The sequence below is a fragment of the Pollachius pollachius genome (genome assembly GCF_949987615.1).
Source record: "Pollachius pollachius genome assembly, chromosome: 5".
NCBI classification, from domain to species: Eukaryota; Metazoa; Chordata; class Actinopteri; order Gadiformes; family Gadidae; genus Pollachius; species Pollachius pollachius.
This window is the reverse complement of record NC_136938.1, coordinates 24685126-24704330: the sequence shown is the minus strand read 5'-3', so window position 1 is coordinate 24704330 and position 19205 is coordinate 24685126. Positions and strand designations below refer to the sequence as shown.

At 47.6% G+C, this 19205-nt stretch overlaps 2 protein-coding genes across 6 annotated transcripts; both read left to right on the top strand.

Annotated features, from left to right (window-relative positions):
- Window positions 1-574: 574 nt before the first annotated feature.
- Window positions 575-7559, top strand: LOC307076132 (uncharacterized protein; the record flags this gene model as incomplete). The annotated part of the gene is made up of 10 exons (XM_079737016.1): window positions 575-782; window positions 1780-1955; window positions 2639-2854; window positions 3761-3860; window positions 4107-4274; window positions 4922-5067; window positions 5375-5614; window positions 6411-6572; window positions 6802-6921; window positions 7383-7559. The coding sequence occupies 10 exons, from the start codon at window positions 575-577 to the stop codon at window positions 7557-7559; spliced, it is 1713 nt and encodes a 570-aa protein (XP_079593142.1).
- Window positions 7560-8271: 712 nt separating this feature from the next.
- pir (pirin) lies at window positions 8272-17558 on the top strand. Of its 5 annotated transcripts, none has more exons than XM_079736843.1 (10): window positions 8272-8599; window positions 9171-9215; window positions 9637-9729; window positions 12128-12208; window positions 13740-13946; window positions 14425-14509; window positions 15208-15252; window positions 16275-16357; window positions 16470-16536; window positions 16801-17558. In XM_079736843.1, the coding sequence occupies exons 2-10, from the start codon at window positions 9201-9203 to the stop codon at window positions 16917-16919; spliced, it is 795 nt and encodes a 264-aa protein (XP_079592969.1). In that variant the 5' UTR covers window positions 8272-8599; window positions 9171-9200; the 3' UTR covers window positions 16920-17558. The 5 variants fall into 5 exon arrangements, with proteins under 5 accessions (XP_079592969.1, XP_079592967.1, XP_079592970.1 ...); XM_079736841.1 differs by having other exon boundaries at window positions 9171-9245; XM_079736844.1 differs by having other exon boundaries at window positions 8277-8318.
- The last annotated feature ends 1647 nt before the right edge of the window (window positions 17559-19205 follow it).

The window sequence follows — 19205 nt, the reverse complement described above, 5'->3', positions numbered from 1 at the left end:
TAATTTAAATCATTTTTATAATCAAAATCACTGAATTTGCCTTTTTCCTGAGGGGAAATACGCGAGCTGAGGCCGGCTGAGGCAGCGAGAAGTGCTGCCTTACCGAGAATTGCGCAATCCCTCACAATCTGGGTAGAGCGCATGCGTGAGATTGAGAGAGAGAGAGAGACAGAGAGAGAGGCACTGAGAGAGAGAGGCACTGAGAGAGAGGCACTGAGAGAGAGAGAGAGAAAGAGAGAGAGAGAGTGTCTGTCTCTCTAAGTGCCTCTCTGTCTCTCAGTACCTCTCTCCCCTCCCCTCCTCCCTTCCCTCTCTCCCTCTCTTTTTCTGTCTCTTTCTCTCTCTCTCTCTCTCTCTTTCTCTTTCTCTCTCTATCTGTCTTGTTGCTACTCCTGTAATCTACCACGCAGAAATGACACATTATACCTTCATTAAAAAACACACATAGAAAATTATTTCCTAAGATGTCGGGCATGAACCACATTCATAGCCTATAGGGACCACTTGCCACTGATATATATATATCTATATATATATATGTGTGTGTGTGTGTGTGTGTGTGTTGCAGGTGAGGATGATCGATGTATTAATAATAGGGGGAGGTCCCCACGCCTTGACCTTGGCCAGCCTGCTATCAACTCCGCCCCCTGACCCCCAGCCTGCAGATGACTCCACACCCGCCCAGCAGGACCTTTTGCTCCAGGGCCTCGAACCCAGGCAACGCCGTCCCAGGGGTCAGACTCAGTCCAGAGGCAGGAGGGACAGGAGGAAAGCCCCCGCTAGTATGGCTGCTCTGATGAATTTGTTATAAAAAAAAAAGTACACCCATGACGATTCATTCATAAGAAAAGCACCTGACGCATGAATTCAACTTCCTTCTTGATGACTTTCAACATAATGGCACAACAACTACAAAGGCAGTGAACCCAAAATATTTGTCGCAGTAATATTTGTTCTATGATCGTCAGCCCGGCCATCTACGCCATTCTGTCACTTTCTAAAAAAAAGATTTAGAACTATACTTAGTTAGTAAGTATACTTACTTTAGAACTTAGATTTGTCAACTATACTTATTCTAGTTGCATAAACAACTCTAATTGGCCTCATTCGCGTGTATGATTGAGTTTAAATAATGGAATTTTGGGGAGAATGCTAAATAGCTTAATGCTCGCAAAGTTTGCGGTTCACGCAAGCAACTTCTCGCGGGTAACGCGAGTATAATGTGCTTCGCTTTTGTCGTCAACTTAGTCTAAGAGGTTCCAAACTAATACACATCTGTAACTGTACGTCTGAAGAGGTAAGGCTAGGTAAGTTAAGTGAAATGCTATAAATGAGCATCTCCAAATCTTAACATCATTTTTGTCAATCAGATGTAATTTAAAGAAGGGACTGTAGTTTAATTAAAGATAATGCCAGTCATATCCTGTTTTTAGAGTTCATAAATAGGGGACAACAAAATTAAAACTTAGTTAGCCCAATGTCTAGCTATATTTACCGTCAGGCGCTATCTTCAGTTGTGTAGGACCAGTGACTATTTTACTATTTTACTGTTTTACTATTTTATTTACTCATACATGCTCGTCACTTTTTCTATACTGCTCTGTCTGTCTTGTCCTTGTTTTTTTTTTTTAATGTTTTGTATGTTTTTTTAATGCTATACAGCAGGCTGTATAACAATGGAGCGTATAATGGTGGACCACATGAATTTCCTACTTGGATAATAAAGGTTACCTTGACCTTGACCTTGACCCTTGACCCTTGGTTCTGTGTTGCTTGCAGAGCAGAGAGTTGAAGAGTGGACGCTACCAGCGGAGGGGGGTACCCCCGCCGCCCTGGACCTCAGGGTGGTAGACTCCTATGGAACGTGGGCGTCTCTGTGGGAGAGTCAGTTCGCTGCTCTGAACATCCCTCACCTGCGCTCACACACCCTCGTCCACACAGACCCCTTTAACAAGGTACACACACGCACACACACACACACACACGCACGCACGCACACACACGCACGCACACACACACACACACACACACACACAAACACAAGCTCACACAGCCTTCTCCATTACGCCCACTTCACCAAAGTACACACACACAGACACATACATGCACACACACACACACACACACACACACACACACACACACACACACACACACACACACACACACACACACACACACCCAAACTTGACCTCCAGCTAAAGTTGAAAGGGTGAATGTGAGTGAGAGAATTTGGGTCAAGTCAATTGTATTTGTACCCGTAACCAGTTCGTCCCTTAAAACTGTAGTGGGTAGTATGTGTGTGTAGTGTGTTGGCTTGTGTATAGTGTGTTGGCTGGTGTGTAGTGTTTGTGTGCATGTTTTGGCTGGTGTGTACTGTGTGTGTGTGAGTAGTGTGTTGGCTGGTGTATAATGTGTTGGCTGGTGTGTAGTGTTTGTGTGTCTCTGGTGTGCTGGCTTGTGTGTAGCGTGTGTGTGTGTTTGTGTGTGTAGTGTGTTGGCTGGTGTGTAGTGTGTGTATGTGTGTGTGTGTGTGTGTGTAGTGTGTTGGCTGGTGTGAAGTGTGTTGGCCGGTCTGCACTGTGTTGGCCGGTGTGTAGTGTATGTGTGTGAAGTGTGTTGGCTGGTGATTTCCCAGAAGGCCCTGCAGGACTTCACGGTGCGTCAGGGGCGGACAGCGGAGCTCCAGAGTCTCCCCGACCTGGGCTTCATCCTGGACGAGAACGCCTACTTCAGTGACTCTCGGCTGGGCAGGAAGGAGCAGAGGCGCCTGCACATGTCCAGCAGCCTGAAGAGGAACCTGTCCGTCTGCCTGCCAGGGACAGGACTCTCTGTGGACTTCTTCAAGGAGCAGGTCGGAGCCATGGGGTTGTGGGTGTGCCTGTGTGTATAGCATTTGTGTGTATATGCATGCATGTGTGTGTGTGTGTGTGTGTGTGGGGGGGGGGGGGGGGGGGGGGGGGGGGGGTGAGGGGGTTGTTTGTGCGTTTGTGTGTGTCTGGTGTGTGTGTTTGTGTGTCGGGGGAGGGGGATGGGGGGAGGCGGGGTGAGGGGGTGTTTGTGTGTTTGTGTGTGTGAGTGTGCATTTTTATGAGTGTGCATGTGTGTCTGTGTCAATCATTTACAATATGTGTGTGTCGTACGTCATGGAGCGTAAAATATGAGAAATAGCTAGCCAGCGAAGCTATTTACGGTCTATAGGCTCTCCTGTGTTTCTATCAACCGCTCAGCACTGACTGTATGAGTGTTATGAACATAAATCCTCACTAAAGCATGGAACCCTGAGTGCCTGTCATTGTTTCCTCTGCAGTGACACACACACACACACACACGCACACATGCACACGCACTCATACACACACACACACACACACACACAAACCATCGCCTAATGTTAGAGAAAAATCACAATCAAAGGGTCTGATGTTTGCTTCTTCCCGAGAAAATTTCAGAAGTTGTACCCTACCAAACCAACTAACTAAAAACAAATAAATAATACAACCAAAATAAACAATTAACTGACCAGCTTACCAAATAATGATAATGGTTATATTAATATATTTTAAACACTCAGTGTTAATTTTATTGATAATATCTTTAATATATGTATAATATATTAAAGTCTAATTAAAATACTAACTCTTAAAATAATCATAATTGAATGAATCCTCAAAGTGGTAAACATACGGCGGTGGATCACAAAGAGCAGCGTTATGAAGCGTTCGCTCGCTCTGTGTGACGAGTGCTTCCGTACATACAGGTGGAGAGATACAGGCTGGACAGGGTGCTGCTGGAGGGAACCGTGGACTCCATCACCCCTGTGATGATGGAGCAGGAAGAGGAGGAGAAAGACCTGCATGGTCATGATGCATCAGAGGAGGTGGAGGAGGAAGAGGTGGAGGAAAAGGAGGGGGAGGAGGAAGAGGTGGTGGAGGAGGAGGAGGTGGAGGAGGAGAAGGAGGGGGAGGAGGAGAAGGAGAAGGAGGTGGAGGAGAAGGAGGTGGAGGAGGAGAAGGAGGTAGGGGCGGGAGGGGCGAGGGACAGTGAGCGAGACGGCGAGGGTGTCAGGACGAGGAGGGTGAAGTTCTTCCGGGTGCTTCTCCAAGGGGGGGTCACGATGGAGGCCCGGCAGGTGGTGCTGGCGACGGGGCCGACTCGGGCCCAGATGGCCAACATCCCCGGTTGGGTGGAGGGCATCTCGGAGGACTACCCGGAGGAGCGTCTGCAACACAGCGTCAGCCTCATGCATCACCTGGCCAGCGCCCGGCACGCAGGTGAGGGGAGTTGAAGCTCATCAAAGGAGACCAACCCCTTCCTTACACCACTAGTAGATTGGTTTGCATTCGATGACTCCGTCTAGAGGTCAAACCCATGCCGTTGCAGGTATAACCTGGTATTAGCTGGTTACCCGTGTTAGGGTCAACAAAGTGAATTGGAGGACTGTGAACAGGGGTTCTGTGATAGCCCTGTGGCCTGTGAATCAGTGACACCTGAAAGTATTTTGTAAAGTTGGAGTCCGGGGGTTTGGCTCACCTTAACCTGCTGCAGGACTTCATTTTAAAAAACTTAATATTAACAGCAAATACAAATACAAACACAAATACAAATACAAACACAAATGCTTCCTATCACAGCCGTGTGGGCTGGCCTCTGCAGGAATATGCTTTTTTTTTGCTTTGATTTCAGAAAGGGGATCTGAAGCCAATGAGTTCTCAGTACTTCTCCGTTCCAAAACAGGGAACAAGGCATAACTCCAGCCCTTTGACTTTTTGGTTTTCTGCCCGTGCGCTCTGCGGTTACCCCCCCCCCCAAGGTCCGCTATAGCACAGTAGGACTGCTGGATCCCAGAGTATACACAAGCCAACACAAACCTGAGCTAGGACAACCGTGAATAACACAGTGTGCTTGTGTGGGTCCCCAGGGCTGAGCGCAGACGTGGGCCGGGTGTGTGAGGCGGGCCAGAGGCTGATGGTGGTGGGAGGGGGTCTGACCAGCGCCCATATCGTGTCCATCGCCCTGGAGCAAGGAGCCAGTCATGTGACCTGGGTGATGAGGAAACACCTTCAGGTAGGCACAGAGATTAGCCCGACCACGCATCGATGTGCTATATCCTCTGGTTCTAAAAGAAACATTAAAGTGATGGACAGGATCTAAAAACATCAAATAACCAGGGAATATCCCTGACGATCTTCTGTGATGCAAATCAGGAAAGAACCACGGGAAAATGATGCTTCAGCTGTTACAGCAACAAACGACCAGATGACTCAGCCCCACCACGGGACCGCAATGACGACATGATGCTGCTCCGCTTCAAGATTCAAGATGGTTTTATTGTCCTATCGCCAAACTAATCTTGTCGCTTCTCCTGCCGCAGTTGAAGCAGTTTGACGTGGGCGACGTGGAGGGCCTGGTAGGGCGGTACTCACACGTGGAGCACGGCATCAAGCTGGACGGACGCGCCCACCTCAGCCAGTTCTACGGGGAGAAGAGCCTGCACCGCCGGCTGGCCATGATCCGGCAGGCCAGGAAGGGCGGAGCGGTGAGCCCCGAGGCCTACGTCCAGCTGAAGCCCTACATACAGAGCGGGCGGGTGGACCTTAAGACCTACTGCCAGGTAGGAGTGGCAGCCCAAGAGGTTCAAAAACAGTTCTCCCTTATGACTGCCACCGACGGTGTCCATAAAGCGAATGCAGTCATAGTTGAACAACACAGTCAAGTTGAACAACACTTCTGCTAATATAGAGAGGTGCGTGTGACACAGGTGAATTTATTTGCTCTGAGCGAGAATCAAGGGAGCCCAGGTTCAACCAATTATGCAGTTCCGTGCCCCATACACTGCACGACTACGGACTGCCTTTATTAACGACCAACCACAAACACGGAAACCAGTGCACCCAGTAAACAAACACGTCACTCTCGGTGACGGTGGCGGCAACGATGCACACAACATGTCAACGCTCAACAACACACAACTAATTACCTACCCCAACCCATTAACCCCACTCAACCCAACAACCACACTGTTCCCGAAAGGTTCCAACCCCCCAGGATAAATGAACCCCCCAGAATCCCTTGCGCAACTGAATGAGCGTCTACACCTGTGGTCGCCACAGTATGTTGGTCTATGGGTTGCATTGTCACGATTATAATAGGCTATAGCAGAATTATTTGTCATGCAGAATTATTATTTCTTGCATTTTTTTCTGATTAAGGCCTATTTTTTAATCAATTGTGCAATCTAATAATTTTCTAATGACGTAGGGATGTGCAATCTACGTCAATTAGGGAAGTCTAATGCGCTCACAAAGGTGTCTAACATGCTGAAGCGAAGATGAAAGGATATTAGTGGTGGTGAAACGATTGGTTAGGTAAATGACTCTGTCTCACGTGGGCGGCGGTCTCGTCCCCAGGTGAGCGAGGCCAAGTGGTGCTACAGGAGACAGGTGTGGAGCGCGGCTCTGTGTGATGGCTCCGGATGGACCGGGGACCGCGTCTGGTTGGCTACAGGCTGCAAGCTGGACGCCAGACACGACCCGCTGCTCTCTGGGGTCATGAAGGAGTACCCTATACAGGCACGTTGTGGATAGATGGAGGAGGGACGGAGGGAGGGGTGAATTCATGGGCGAGGAATGGATGGAGAATTGTTTGAATGAATGAATCGATCACAGGCAAGGCAAGGTGTCATTTGAAAACACAAATACATAGAAAGCGGTGTCATTGAATATAGCAAGCAGTATCACTTAAACGTAGAAAGCAGTGTCGTCTGACATTGAGAGTCAGTTGATCACCTAATCAACCCCCCCCTGCGTGGCTCCGCCGGGTCTCTTGCAGGTGATGGAGGGCTGGCCCTGTGTGACCCCAGCCCTGCAGTGGGCCCCTGGCTGCCCGCTCTATGTGATGGGCCAGTACGCGGCCCTCCAGGTGGGTTTGGTTTGGTTTAGCCGTTTCTCCCTCCGACATTGATCTTTGTTCCGATCCCCACAGCAACGCTGGACCATGTAATAAATATCAACAATAGGACACCGTAATGATGAAAGATATTATAATAATAATTATTATATAGTTATAATAATAAATAGTGCAGAGAGTCAAAGTGTAAAGTTAAGGTTTAATTTGGAGACGTTAAATGGAGGAATACGATTAAAGATGTGTAAGTTTAATTTTGAAAAAGGTTATGAAACACTTTTGGACTGTAACTGATTAGCGGTTATAGAAATACATTTGCCGAGACTGTAACTGCGGTTAAGGCTAAAGATCAGAGGGACTCGACTGCACATGTGTTTAAAGGCTATAGAAATACCATTTGGCTCATCTTCAGAACAAATGTTCCCCTCACCGCTCACAGCTGGTTCTGTCTCCCGCCTCGCTGCTCCTGGCGACAGGTGGGACCTCATGCAGTGAACTTGGCGGGAGGACAGGCGGCCAGCCTGCGCATCGCAGCGGACATCATGCGGCGGCGCGCCAGACTTATCGGGGTGGAATCGAACACGCAACTGCACAGCTATGCGCCCCTGCTCGAATCATACGTCCAGCAGATGCACGGCCTGATGTGGCTGTAAGGAGGATGACGACGATGAAGAGGATGATTCTGTGGATCGGTAGTGTTTGATCCTCATTGGGATGATTTGAATGTGTTATGTTACTGTTAGTGTTACGGTTATTCAATTCAGCTTTAATATTTAGTCCACTTTAAATACACAATTCAGAAATTCCATGAACTTACAGTTGAATTTGAATCCATTTATGTATACATATACACATACATACATATATACATATATATATATATATATGTATACATATATACAGGGTGCGATTTGCCGGTGGGGATGGTGGGGATTATCCCCCCCTCTGGTTTACACGTCCTACCCTCTGCTGAATTATTTTTATCCTCGGTGGGGATAAAAATTATCCCCCCCACCCAAAGTATTTTCACCATTACATCGTAATAATTAACAACCAAAATACACAGGGTCCGTCTTCATTTTGAAACATTTTAAAATGTTTCTCAATTATCCCCCCCTCTGGTTTTTTCACAAATCACACCCTGCATATATATATATATATATATATATATATATGTATACATATACACATACATACATACATACATACATACATATATATATATATATATATATATATATATATATGTATATATATATATATATATATATATATATATATATATATATATATACACAGTTCTCAACCCTTTACCGGCTGGACGGCCACGTAGTTAGGCCACGCCCTCTTCCTGATTCCCGGATTGTAAACACACTCTGCTGCCGCGACAATAAAAACTCACAACCTATCGTGTAAAGTATATTCTTTTTTTGCATTTAACTTCAGCAAATTTATTTTAACAATAATTCTTGTTCGTTGCTCCGGGCAAATACGTCAAAATAGAAGGCAGGCATCGAACTCGTTTATATTTTATATTCTATAGGCTACTACACACTAGATTAGAGTACAATTGTAGACCTATACAGTGCATGATATTCAGCCATCTCTAATTGAGAACGATGAATGGATTTCAACGTTGTTCAAAATAATGGATTAATAAATGTACTCATGAATATTAAACACCTCCTCTCAGGTGGGTCTGGTGGGGCTGAATGGTCACAGGTTGCCGGGTTTGTCGAATTTACCTTGAGGGGTCTGGTTTCTGCAGCCTACTCTAGAGACTCCGTTTGGTGTATGGGATTACAGTTCACATGATTGAATACACAATGCAAATTAGTTTCATAGTGCTACTCGTGAATTTCTGGTGTTTTGCTTCAGTCTTTACCCAAGTTTAAAATGAAAAACATTAAGCCTATTACAATTATTCAAAGAGAAAATCACATCATCTGAATGGTGAATTCAGATGATGTGATTTCCTAAGGAGTAACTGATCGAGCCATCATTGAGCAGTTGTGGCTGGCTGTACCATATTTTCTGCACAGTCATCATGACTATGCAAAAGGAAAATCCATCCAACCCTTTTTTCCACTTGCAAATCTTACACATTAAACCATCCTTGTAAATAGTTTAACATGTAAGGTTTGCAGGAATCACGAAGTTTGGTCTGCTGCATGAAGATAATCCTTTGTTTACACAAAATGTAACTTCATACACATCAGTGAAGCCAGGTAAGGACCTACTGATCGATTGCTTTGTCTCAAAAGGTGTGTCAAGGCCCATCTGTGTGCTACACGATGAAGATCAAGAAGGTTGACCGGACGGTTCTGAGCGTGGAGCAGGTGGAGGGAGGTGGTGGGAGGTGGAGGGAGGTGGAGGGAGGTGGAGGGAGGTGGAGGGAGGTGGAGGGAGGTGGAGGGAGGTGGTGCCCGAGTTCGGAGGAGCGTTGGGAGGAAGGAGGTAGATCACGGCCCTTTTATATACTCTTTAATGTGTGCAGTCTTATCATTTTCTGATATTGTACAGATGTGCAATCTACGTACGCTAGGAGGGAAAAAAACAAAAAATATCACGGTTGAAAGCACTACAGTAGTAAGTAATAAAACTGAAGTAAGTTTGCCTCATTGTACAGTTGAGTGGTAAACATGCTTGCAAACGTGACGGAGCCATGTCATGCCTTATCATTTCCTCTCTCTATGTTGCGTCATTGAACTGCTTTTTGTTTGCTCACAGCTCAGGAACTTGGATCCTTTCCTGATGTTGGACGAATTTCGGCTGAGCAAGCCAGCAGGCTTCCCCGATCACCCTCACAGAGGGTTTGAGACGGTAAGCCCATTTCATTTGGATTCAACTTTTTCTTTATTTGTTCCACTCATGGGCTGTAGGTCTATTGCCCAGTGAGGCATGGTGTTGGTAGACCTTTACTTTAAAAGGATAACTGTCCATTGTTAACCGCAATCTTAGTGTACGCCAGTAGATGCCGCTGTTAAGTCACTGAGATGGCCAGCTATAGGTTGTCTACCCTGGGACTTTTATTGGCAATAAACTGAGTTTTCAGGCCAACACTGACCCCATTTGCAAGAAGGTGTACCAACGATATTACTGAAAATTTGAGGATTAAATGTCAACACTGTTATAATGTCTCTTTTTACAAGGCCTATATTGAATACGTTGTGACAATTTGTATTGCGACCTTGAACTTTGGGCTGAACATGTACTGCCTGCTACGCATTTCCCTTGTTCCCTTTATGTGGCGGTTGTCGGTCGTGGAATAACTCATTTATGACATTAATAAATATCCGCTTAATATTTTTTTTCCGTTCCGTTTATTCATATCCTGAACCGCAAAATCAATAGCAGAGAGACTGTGTCTGATTAGGAACACGATCAGTAACAATTTATGACAACTCACATAGTTATACCCCCTCCCCCCCCCTTTATATTATTTTAAATAATTAAACAGTTCCCAAAGTCAACAACTAAATCTAACACGTGCAGTAGTTGTTTTTCCCCTCCTTCAATAATGTCCTGTGAAAAAAACATTGACTGTTCACTATATTCAACCCAGATGACTCAATTCATTCACACTCCCTATACTCAGCTTGTAAAACATCCCCCCACACACACACCCACAGACATGGACGCACACACACAAGGACGCAGGCACACACACACACACACACACACACACACACACACACACACACACACACACACACACACACACACACACACACACACACAAAAGGAAGCACCCATAGAAATGGAAGCACACATAGAAATTGGATGCACGCACACCCATACACAAATAAATCACCACACACACTGCAATGAAACAGACACGCACATGCTTAGGTACATATACGCATACGCATGGATAGACACACACACGCGCGCGAGCACAGACACACACACACACACATAGATACAGACACACATAGACACAGACACACACGCACACACATAGATACAGACAGACACACACACATAGATACAGACACACAAACACGCACACACACACACTCATGTTTAGACACACACACACACACGCCTCCGAACCAGGGTTGTAAGGCAGATCCATTCCTCCTTCTGCCTGTCTGGGCGTTCATTCAGAACACGGGGCCCTTCTGGGGCTCTGTCTGGGGGTTCATTCAGAACACGGGGCCCTTCTTGGGGCTCTGTCTGGGGGTTCATTCAGAACACGGGGCCCTTCTGGGGCTCTGTCTGGGGGTTCATTCAGAACACGGGGCCCTTCTGGGGCTCTGTCTGGGGGTTCATTCAGAACACGGGGCCCTTCTTGGGGCTCTGTCTGGGGGTTCATTCAGAACACGGGGCCCTTCTGGGGCTCTGTCTGGGGGTTCATTCAGAACACGGGGCCCTTCTGGGGCTCTGTCTGGGGGTTCATTCAGAACACGGGGCCCTTCTTGGGGCTCTGTCTGGGGGTTCATTCAGAACACGGGGCCCTTCTGGGGCTCTGTCTGGGGGTTCATTCAGAACACAGGGCCCTTCTGGGGCTCCGTCTGGAACACGGGTCCCTGAATGAACTGCGTAGCGCCGCCCGCCGGCCTTGAAGCTCTTATCTCCCAGCATGCCTTTCAGCAGGTGTGCTGACTCGTCTGGTCACATGACCTCTAAAATCACACAGCTGTGTAGACACGCCGCGGTTGGTCAGATCGCTTCCTCCCCCCCCCCCCCCCCCCCCCCCCCCCCCCCCTCCCGGAAAGCAGATGTTTGAGCCCCGACCTCGTGCTGGTCTTCCTGTCCGCGCTGACCGCTGGGAGGCCGACGTATGCGTGTGTGTTTGGTTCTACCTACGCGATGTAGGCCTCCCTCAGCGCGGCACACCGACCCCTACCTGCGCCTTCGGGACCTACATCTGTACTCCCTGCCACCCCCTTCCTGCTCCTTAGTGACGTGTTGATCTGTGGTCCCTGTGAGTCCCTTTGGATGAAGGCATCTGTTAAGTGAATGAATGAACGACAGCACAGATATCGGTGTTCAAGGAAGGTGTCATATTTGTACATTGCATCAATACACCACCATTGTAGCCGAGTTGTTGAATTGCAAGTCATTGCATTATTAATAATTTGTTTATAATAAATGTTTTCTATTTTGAACATAGGGCATATGGCATATTGTCGCCCTATTGTGATGACAGCAGTCATGAATGTATGGTAAGAATGATGCATGGTGTCTTTCTGCCCTTCGGTCTTGTTTCCACCAGGTGACCTACGTCTTGGAGGGAAGCTCCGCCCACGAGGACTTCTGCGGCCACTCAGGCAAGCTGTCTGCGGGCGACTTACAGGTGAGCGTAGCGTGACGTCAACCCTGATGTAGCAATGTCACTCTGAGTCAGTACGCATTTTGGAGAGGGATTGAGGTTGTGTGTTCACGCGTGGTCAATGAGGTACACAAGGTTTTGAATAGTGATAAAAAAAAACAAACACAGCAAGCTCTGGAGAAACACCGTCGCTCTGAACGCTCAGAAGAGCTGTCATAATGTAGCTGGATGTTACAACATCCAGTGTTAGCATGCAGCCCTGAGCGATGTTGGGGTGTTCAGAAAAGAGAAACAACACACATACACAAACACACACACACACACACACACACACACACACACACACACACTTCTGGGATGAATCAGTGAAAGTGCTTGTGCTTGGCAGCGGTTTTATTATCTCGCCGGCGTGTTGTATTTCCTTGGCAGACACACAAAGTACTGGCCTCTCAATACAAGCTTTAATCAATGCTGTTCCTCCGCTCCAATCCCTACTGGACAGATTATAAATAAATGTATACACCCACAATGACATACAGGCAGACAGGTGGCCAGCCAGACAGACCTTGAAACGAAGTAAAAGCCTGTTACTTCTCATGCATGTCCAATACATGCATGAGAAATCAATACATATTATTCTATCCATTTGTCCCTTGTTAACAGGAGCTAGATCTCAATGAACTTTGGAGGTTTTTGAAACGACGGATTAATATGAATCATGCATCAGAATGTATCTGATACATGACAACATGTACTCTTTCAAACCTTCTTCATATCCTAATCTCTCCTCCTCCTCCTTCTCCTCTTCCTCCTTCTCCTGCTCCTCCTGCTCGCCCTCCACCTCCTCCTCCTCCTCCTCCCCCTACCGCTTCTCCTCCTTCTCCTCCTCTTCTTCTCCTCCTCCTCTTCCTCCTTCTCCTGCTCCTCCTACTCGCCCTCCACCTCCTCCTCCTCCTCCCCCCTACCGCTTCTCCTCCTCCCTCCTCCCCCACCCTCTTCTCCTCCTTCTCCTCCTCGCCTCCTCTTCCTCCTCCCTCCCCCTCCCGCTCCTCCCCCTCCCCCTCCTCCTCCTCCTCCCCCTCCTCCCCCTCCTCCTCCTCCTCCTCCCCCTCCTCCTCCTCCCCCTCCTCCTCCCCCTCCCCCTCCTCCTCCTCCCCCTCCCCCCTCCCCCTCCTCCTCCTCCTCCCCCTCTCCCCCTCCCCCTCCTCCTCCTCCTCCATCTCCTCCTCCTCCCCCTCCCCCTCCTCCTCCTCCTCCTCCTCCCCCTCCTCCTCCCCCTCCTCCCCCTCCACCTCCCCCTCCTCCTCCTCCTCCCCCTCCTCCCCCTCCCCCTCCCCCTCTCCTTCTCCTCCTCCCCCTCCTCCTCCTCCTCCCCCTCCTCCTCCTCCTCCCCCTCCCCCTCCTCCTCCTCCCCCCCTCCTCCTCCTCCTCCCCTTCCTCCCCCTCCCCCTCCTCCCCCCCTCCTCCCCCCCTCCTCCTCCTCCTCCCCCTCCTCCCCCTCCTCCCCCTCCTCCCCCTCCCCCTCCTCCTCCCCCTCCTCCTCCTCCCCCTCCAGTGGATGACCGCTGGGCGGGGGGTGCTCCACGCCGAGATGCCCGTGTCAGAGGAGCCGGTGGTGGGCCTGCAGCTGTGGGTGAACCTGCCGCGCGTCCAGAAGATGGTGGAGCCGTGCTACCAGGAGCTCAGGAGCGGAGACGTCCCCAAACCCAGCCAGGGTGGGGTCAGCGCCGCGGTCATATCAGGGGAGGCCCTGGGGGCCAAGGTACGCACACGCACGCACGCACGCACGCACGCACCTATGCAAGCGCACGCACCTGCGCAAGCACACACACACACACACACACACACACACACACACACACACAAAGAGAAGCACACTCATATGCACACATACAAAAACACTGTGTATATATCTGTTGACTTGGTCCCTTGTTGACAACTGCGTGTAAGCTGTGCACTCGAGCGATGGTGGTCGCAGGTGGTCGTCTAGCGGTCGCCCACGGGGAGGCAGCTTGACTGGGGCCTCGTGACCTGGCATGTGCGTCGGAAATAGTTTACTGAACTCCTCAAGCATCTGGTCTGCTATTCATACTCTGGTGCTGCTGATCACTTTACTCTGTTCTGAGAGAGAGAGAGAGAGAGAGAGAGAGAGAGAGAGAGAGAGAGAGAGAGAGAGAGAGAGAGAGACTGAAGTACATTCTTTCCATAATGTCTTCATCATATGTATTCTTGTCTCCTAGTCTAAGGTGTACACAAGGACACCTACTCTGTACTTGGACTTCACGCTGCAGCCAGGGGCAGCACACGTCCAGCCTGTACCTGCAGGTAGGGGGCGCTATACATTCTGTGGTTTTAAATAAGTCATCGTTTGTAATTTATTTGTTTGGGTTTTTCAACCTTTTCCACCCATTTTCACTGTGTGATACTAATTGTGATGTGTGTTATGATTACATTGTTGCTAAGTATTTATTTGTAAACAGGATATAATTAATTACTTACTGGCTCATCTTCTATTTGTTCCTTTTGAACAAATAAAGATTTTTATTTATAAGTCACAATTCTCGGCGAAACAGCTGTGTTTTCTCACATCTCTTTATTTTACTTTTTCTTATCTTAATATTGTTCACTGATGCGGTTGAACTTTGTTGTGCAAGGGTTTGAAAGTATCTTGGTGGTTCACTAAATGGGTCTTTGTCTGGAAGAGAGAGAGCATACTAGCGGTTGGAAAATGTGGTGTGTCTCGAAGAACTGGTCATATAATTTGACGGCACCTCCTTAAAGTAGTGATATTATGCCAGCAGGTGTGAGAGTGGTGAGCCACTACAGCCTTTCCCTGTGTTTTAGTGACATCACAAGGGGGCATGTCCACCTAGATGTACGCTGGATAGATCAGTCTACAAGCCCACTTACTGGACTGCAGCAAATGTTGCTTCTCTATCCATCATACATCTAGGTGGACACTCCCACTATACTACTGATTATACCCAACTAGTTTTTAAAATCATAACGTCTGTTTTTCCCAGGGTGGACAACGTTCATCTACACACTGTCAGGGTCACTTCATGTTGGTAAGAGTTGGCCCCTGGATGTGTGGGTCATGATGTTAATGTGATGTAGCAAACTCCTATTTACACCATTATTTAAAAAGGAGTATATTATTTCACTTGGAGCGGAAACCTGTTTGCTTCAAGACTATATACTAATAAACTAAATTGCAGTTTAAATCCAAATTAAATTACATAATTGGTTTTATATCTACATAGTTAACCACAGTTTATAATTTAATACTATTTCAGAAAGGGTTTCAAATGAACAAACTTAAACCAAATATCTCACCAATACTACTGAATGCTACCTTCCAATCAAATAACCAAATAACTGTCTCATCGTCTATCTTTGAAAGCAGTGAGTGGAAAGAGAGATGTTTTGAAAGCAACAAACTCATTTAAATGCCGCTCCTTTGGTATATAGCCTCCTTCTGGCCTTCCTCATTAGGTTATATTATGATCTGATTAGACAGAAACTCTGCTCTGTATGGTCCCACTAACCGGCCCTAATCACTCTCAGATGTCTGCCAATACCAAAGTATTTAACTAGCCTGTAAACAATGTAATATTAGAGCCGTGACTTGAATCAGGTCAGGTCTCCAAACCCAATGGACTGAGACCCTCCCACCACAACTAGTTTGGTGTAGATGGGTGCCGGTTCTCTGGCCGCAAGGAGATGGATCTTTGTTTCTTCTTCGTTCACAACGAGAGTGACGATTCTAGATTAGCGACTTCAGGGTCAAGCAGTGTCCATTTTGTATGATGGACTCAAGTCACTGACGGGTCTGTGATACAAAATGGACGCCTTGTTAATTAACAGAAAACAGTTAATCTTTTGTCCTTTATTAGTCCAAGATGGGAAATGAGGTTGTTGCAGAACTTTCGACGCAAGAATAAATGTAAAACTCATAGACAAGTAGACATTATGGCCAATATATACATTAAATCCACTCAAATGTGATGACCACAACCACAACGACCACAACGTCTCATTGAGAGGACCTCATCGCGTGGTCGTTCCTCCCCTATCTCTCACCTCCCAGGTCCGGATGAGCTCCAGCAGCTGGTGGAGCCACATTACACTTTGCTCTTTGCTGAGGGAGACGGCGTCAAAGCAGAAAACAAGGTCCTATATGTACTCCTGAATGGTTTCTTCCTAGCACTCAAGGTTCAGGATACTCATCCTCAAGTGTTCTCTAGGTGACCCTCAACATCCAACACTTGTTTGCATCACACAGGGCCCGGCAGCTGCTCGGTTCGTGCTTATCGCCGGGGAGCCGATAGGAGAGCCTGTGGTTCAACACGGTACTACCCTGGGTTCAGCACATCCGTGTGCTTTTTTGACCTGAATTCGGATCTGAATTCAGGTCAAAAAGCAGTTCAAAACTCCAACAAACAATTAAAATGTCGACTTAGACAATACAGTTGTCTACATTGTGTACAGTTTCCATTTTAACTGCAAAAATATGTTACATCTCCATCCATAACCGTTTGAGAATAACCAAAGCGTTAAATATAAAATATATATATAACGTAATGCTGGGCTGTCCCTCCCTGCCTCTCCTTTAGGTCCGTTCGTCATGACCACAGAAGAAGAGATCTCTCAGGCCATCAGGGATTACCAGAGCGGAACCAATGGCTTTGAGAGGGCCGTCACCTGGAGGTCCAAGATCAGAGATCGACTGTAGCGACGTGCCTGTGATGTACCACGATAACGTGGCTGATGCTTCTTACGTTTACATTTATTTGCAGTGGGCATTTGCAATATGTGTTCAACACAATGGATTGGTGTTTTTTTAAATGTTTTATTTAAGCTTTTTTTTTTAAGTTGGGGTTTCAGTTGATCTTGTTTTCAATGTCATGTTGAACTTTATTTTAATCACTGTTTGATCAGTTTTTCCAACTTACTTTTTGCTTGCATTCTTATTCAGTTGTTGTGTAAGGTCTGAGGTCCGAGAAGGAGCAGGGTTTGGCGCTGGCTCCACTGAAATCTTTCTCAGCCCAGACTTCTCAAGTGCTCATGCTCATGATGGTGAACATTGAATTGGTGTAATTCAGAAAACACTTTGATATATAATGTGATAAATGGAGCTACTGCAACTGTTTGCACAACCGCTTATAGAAAGCAGGCAATACTGACCTTGTTGTTGCGGTTCCTATGGTTCCTCTGCTCTCTGTCCTTTGTGAAGGGCACGCAGCACTTAGCTACCCAGGTTTGATTATAGCTTTAGAATTGTAAAGGTTTTTTGGAGTAATTAAATAATCCCAGGGAGGAAATGTTTTGTCAAATAATTCCCAATGTCATTAAAGGGATAATTTTTCACATACTGGATGAATCGTTTTTTTATGCCTCACAATCCTGTTTCTTTGTGTCCCTTAAAAAGGTACACAATTACTGAACTGTAATTTTCCTACTCAGTCTCGTCACTTTGTCGTGGCTTAGCGGTCTCTCCAGGAACAAGCTGTTAGCATGCTATCACATGTCCGCAGGGCAAGGTCGTGGATGTTTCCCCTTCACCTCACCCTGCCTACTCCCCCCCTCGACCGGCCCAGGGTGGCTGGTATCGGGCCGTGCCCAAGAACGGGGCTGTTGGCAGGGCAGGGCTGGTGGTTCACACTGCATTCCCGTAACCCTGATGCCTGGATCAGATTTAAAACACATGTTGCAGCTTATAAGACTCTGTCTGTCTGACTGTCTGTGTGTGTGTGTGTGTGTGCGTCAGTGTGGGTGAGAATGTGTGTATGCGTAAGAATGTCTGTGTGTGGCTGTGTTTGTGGTTTGGTCAGGGAAAGGAGAACAAGACGGACCCACAGAAGACAAGACAGATAGAAGGACAGACTGACAAGAGATAAAGGAAACACTGGAAGACTTGAAGGACAGACTGATGCAAAGAGACAGACAGGCTGCCAAGGGGAACAGACTGACCAGAGAAGAATGAAAGACTGGAAGACTTGAGGGACAGACTCATGAACAAGAGGGACAGACTGACAAGAGATAAAGGAAAGACTGGAAGACTTGAGGGACAGCCTCATGGACAAGAGTGACAGACTGAATGACAATAGACAGACAGGCTGCCAAGAGGAACAGACTGATCAGAGAAGAAGGAAAGACAGAAGACTTGAGGGCCAGACTCATGGACAAGAGGGACAGACTGATGGACTAGAGATAGACAGGCTGCCAAGAGGAACAGCCTGACCAGAGAAGAAGGAAAGACTGGAAGACTTAAGGGACAGACTCATGGACAAGAGGGACAGACTGACAAGAGAAGAAGGAAAGACTGGAAGGCTTGAGGGACAGATTTGAAGGTTTGCGGGGAAAGACTCATGGACAAGAGGGACGGACTGATGGACAAGAAGGACAGCCTGACAGAGAAGAGACAGACACGCTGTCGAGAGGGGCAGACGGACAGACGGGGTAAAGGCAGCAGAACACAAACAAGGGGAATAAACGAGAGGCGTGTTCCGGTAGACAGAGGGGAACGTGAGAGCCAGACAGGCTCACTCTAAATGCAACTCAAAAGACCTTTATTGACATGGAAAACAAACATGTTCATTGCCAAAGCAGTTTAAAACTTAAACTGTGCCATCCCCCTGTAACTGGCTTCCTGTGTGTGTCTCTCTTTCTCTCTCTCTCTCTCTCTCTCTCTCTCTCTCTCTCTCTCTCTCTCTCTCTTTGTGTTCTCTCCCTTTCTCATCCCCTCTTTCTCCTCAATCCCTCTCTGTGAGTGTAAGTTAAGTGCAGCAGCCCTGCTCAGACGACCGTGCCACGGTGGGCTCCACCAGAGAGGTGTGTCCCGGCTGAAGCCGCACTCCCCCGATGCTGAGGGAGGGAGGAACCGTGAGGCCGGCCTGGAAGAATGAGGAGGAGGTGGAGTTGATTTCCGAAGAGCGTGGGGAAAGAAGAGGGGGCCGCATCGATAAATACAAGGGGTCTGAGTGCGAGCGCAGAGGAGTGACTACAGAGGACTAGACCC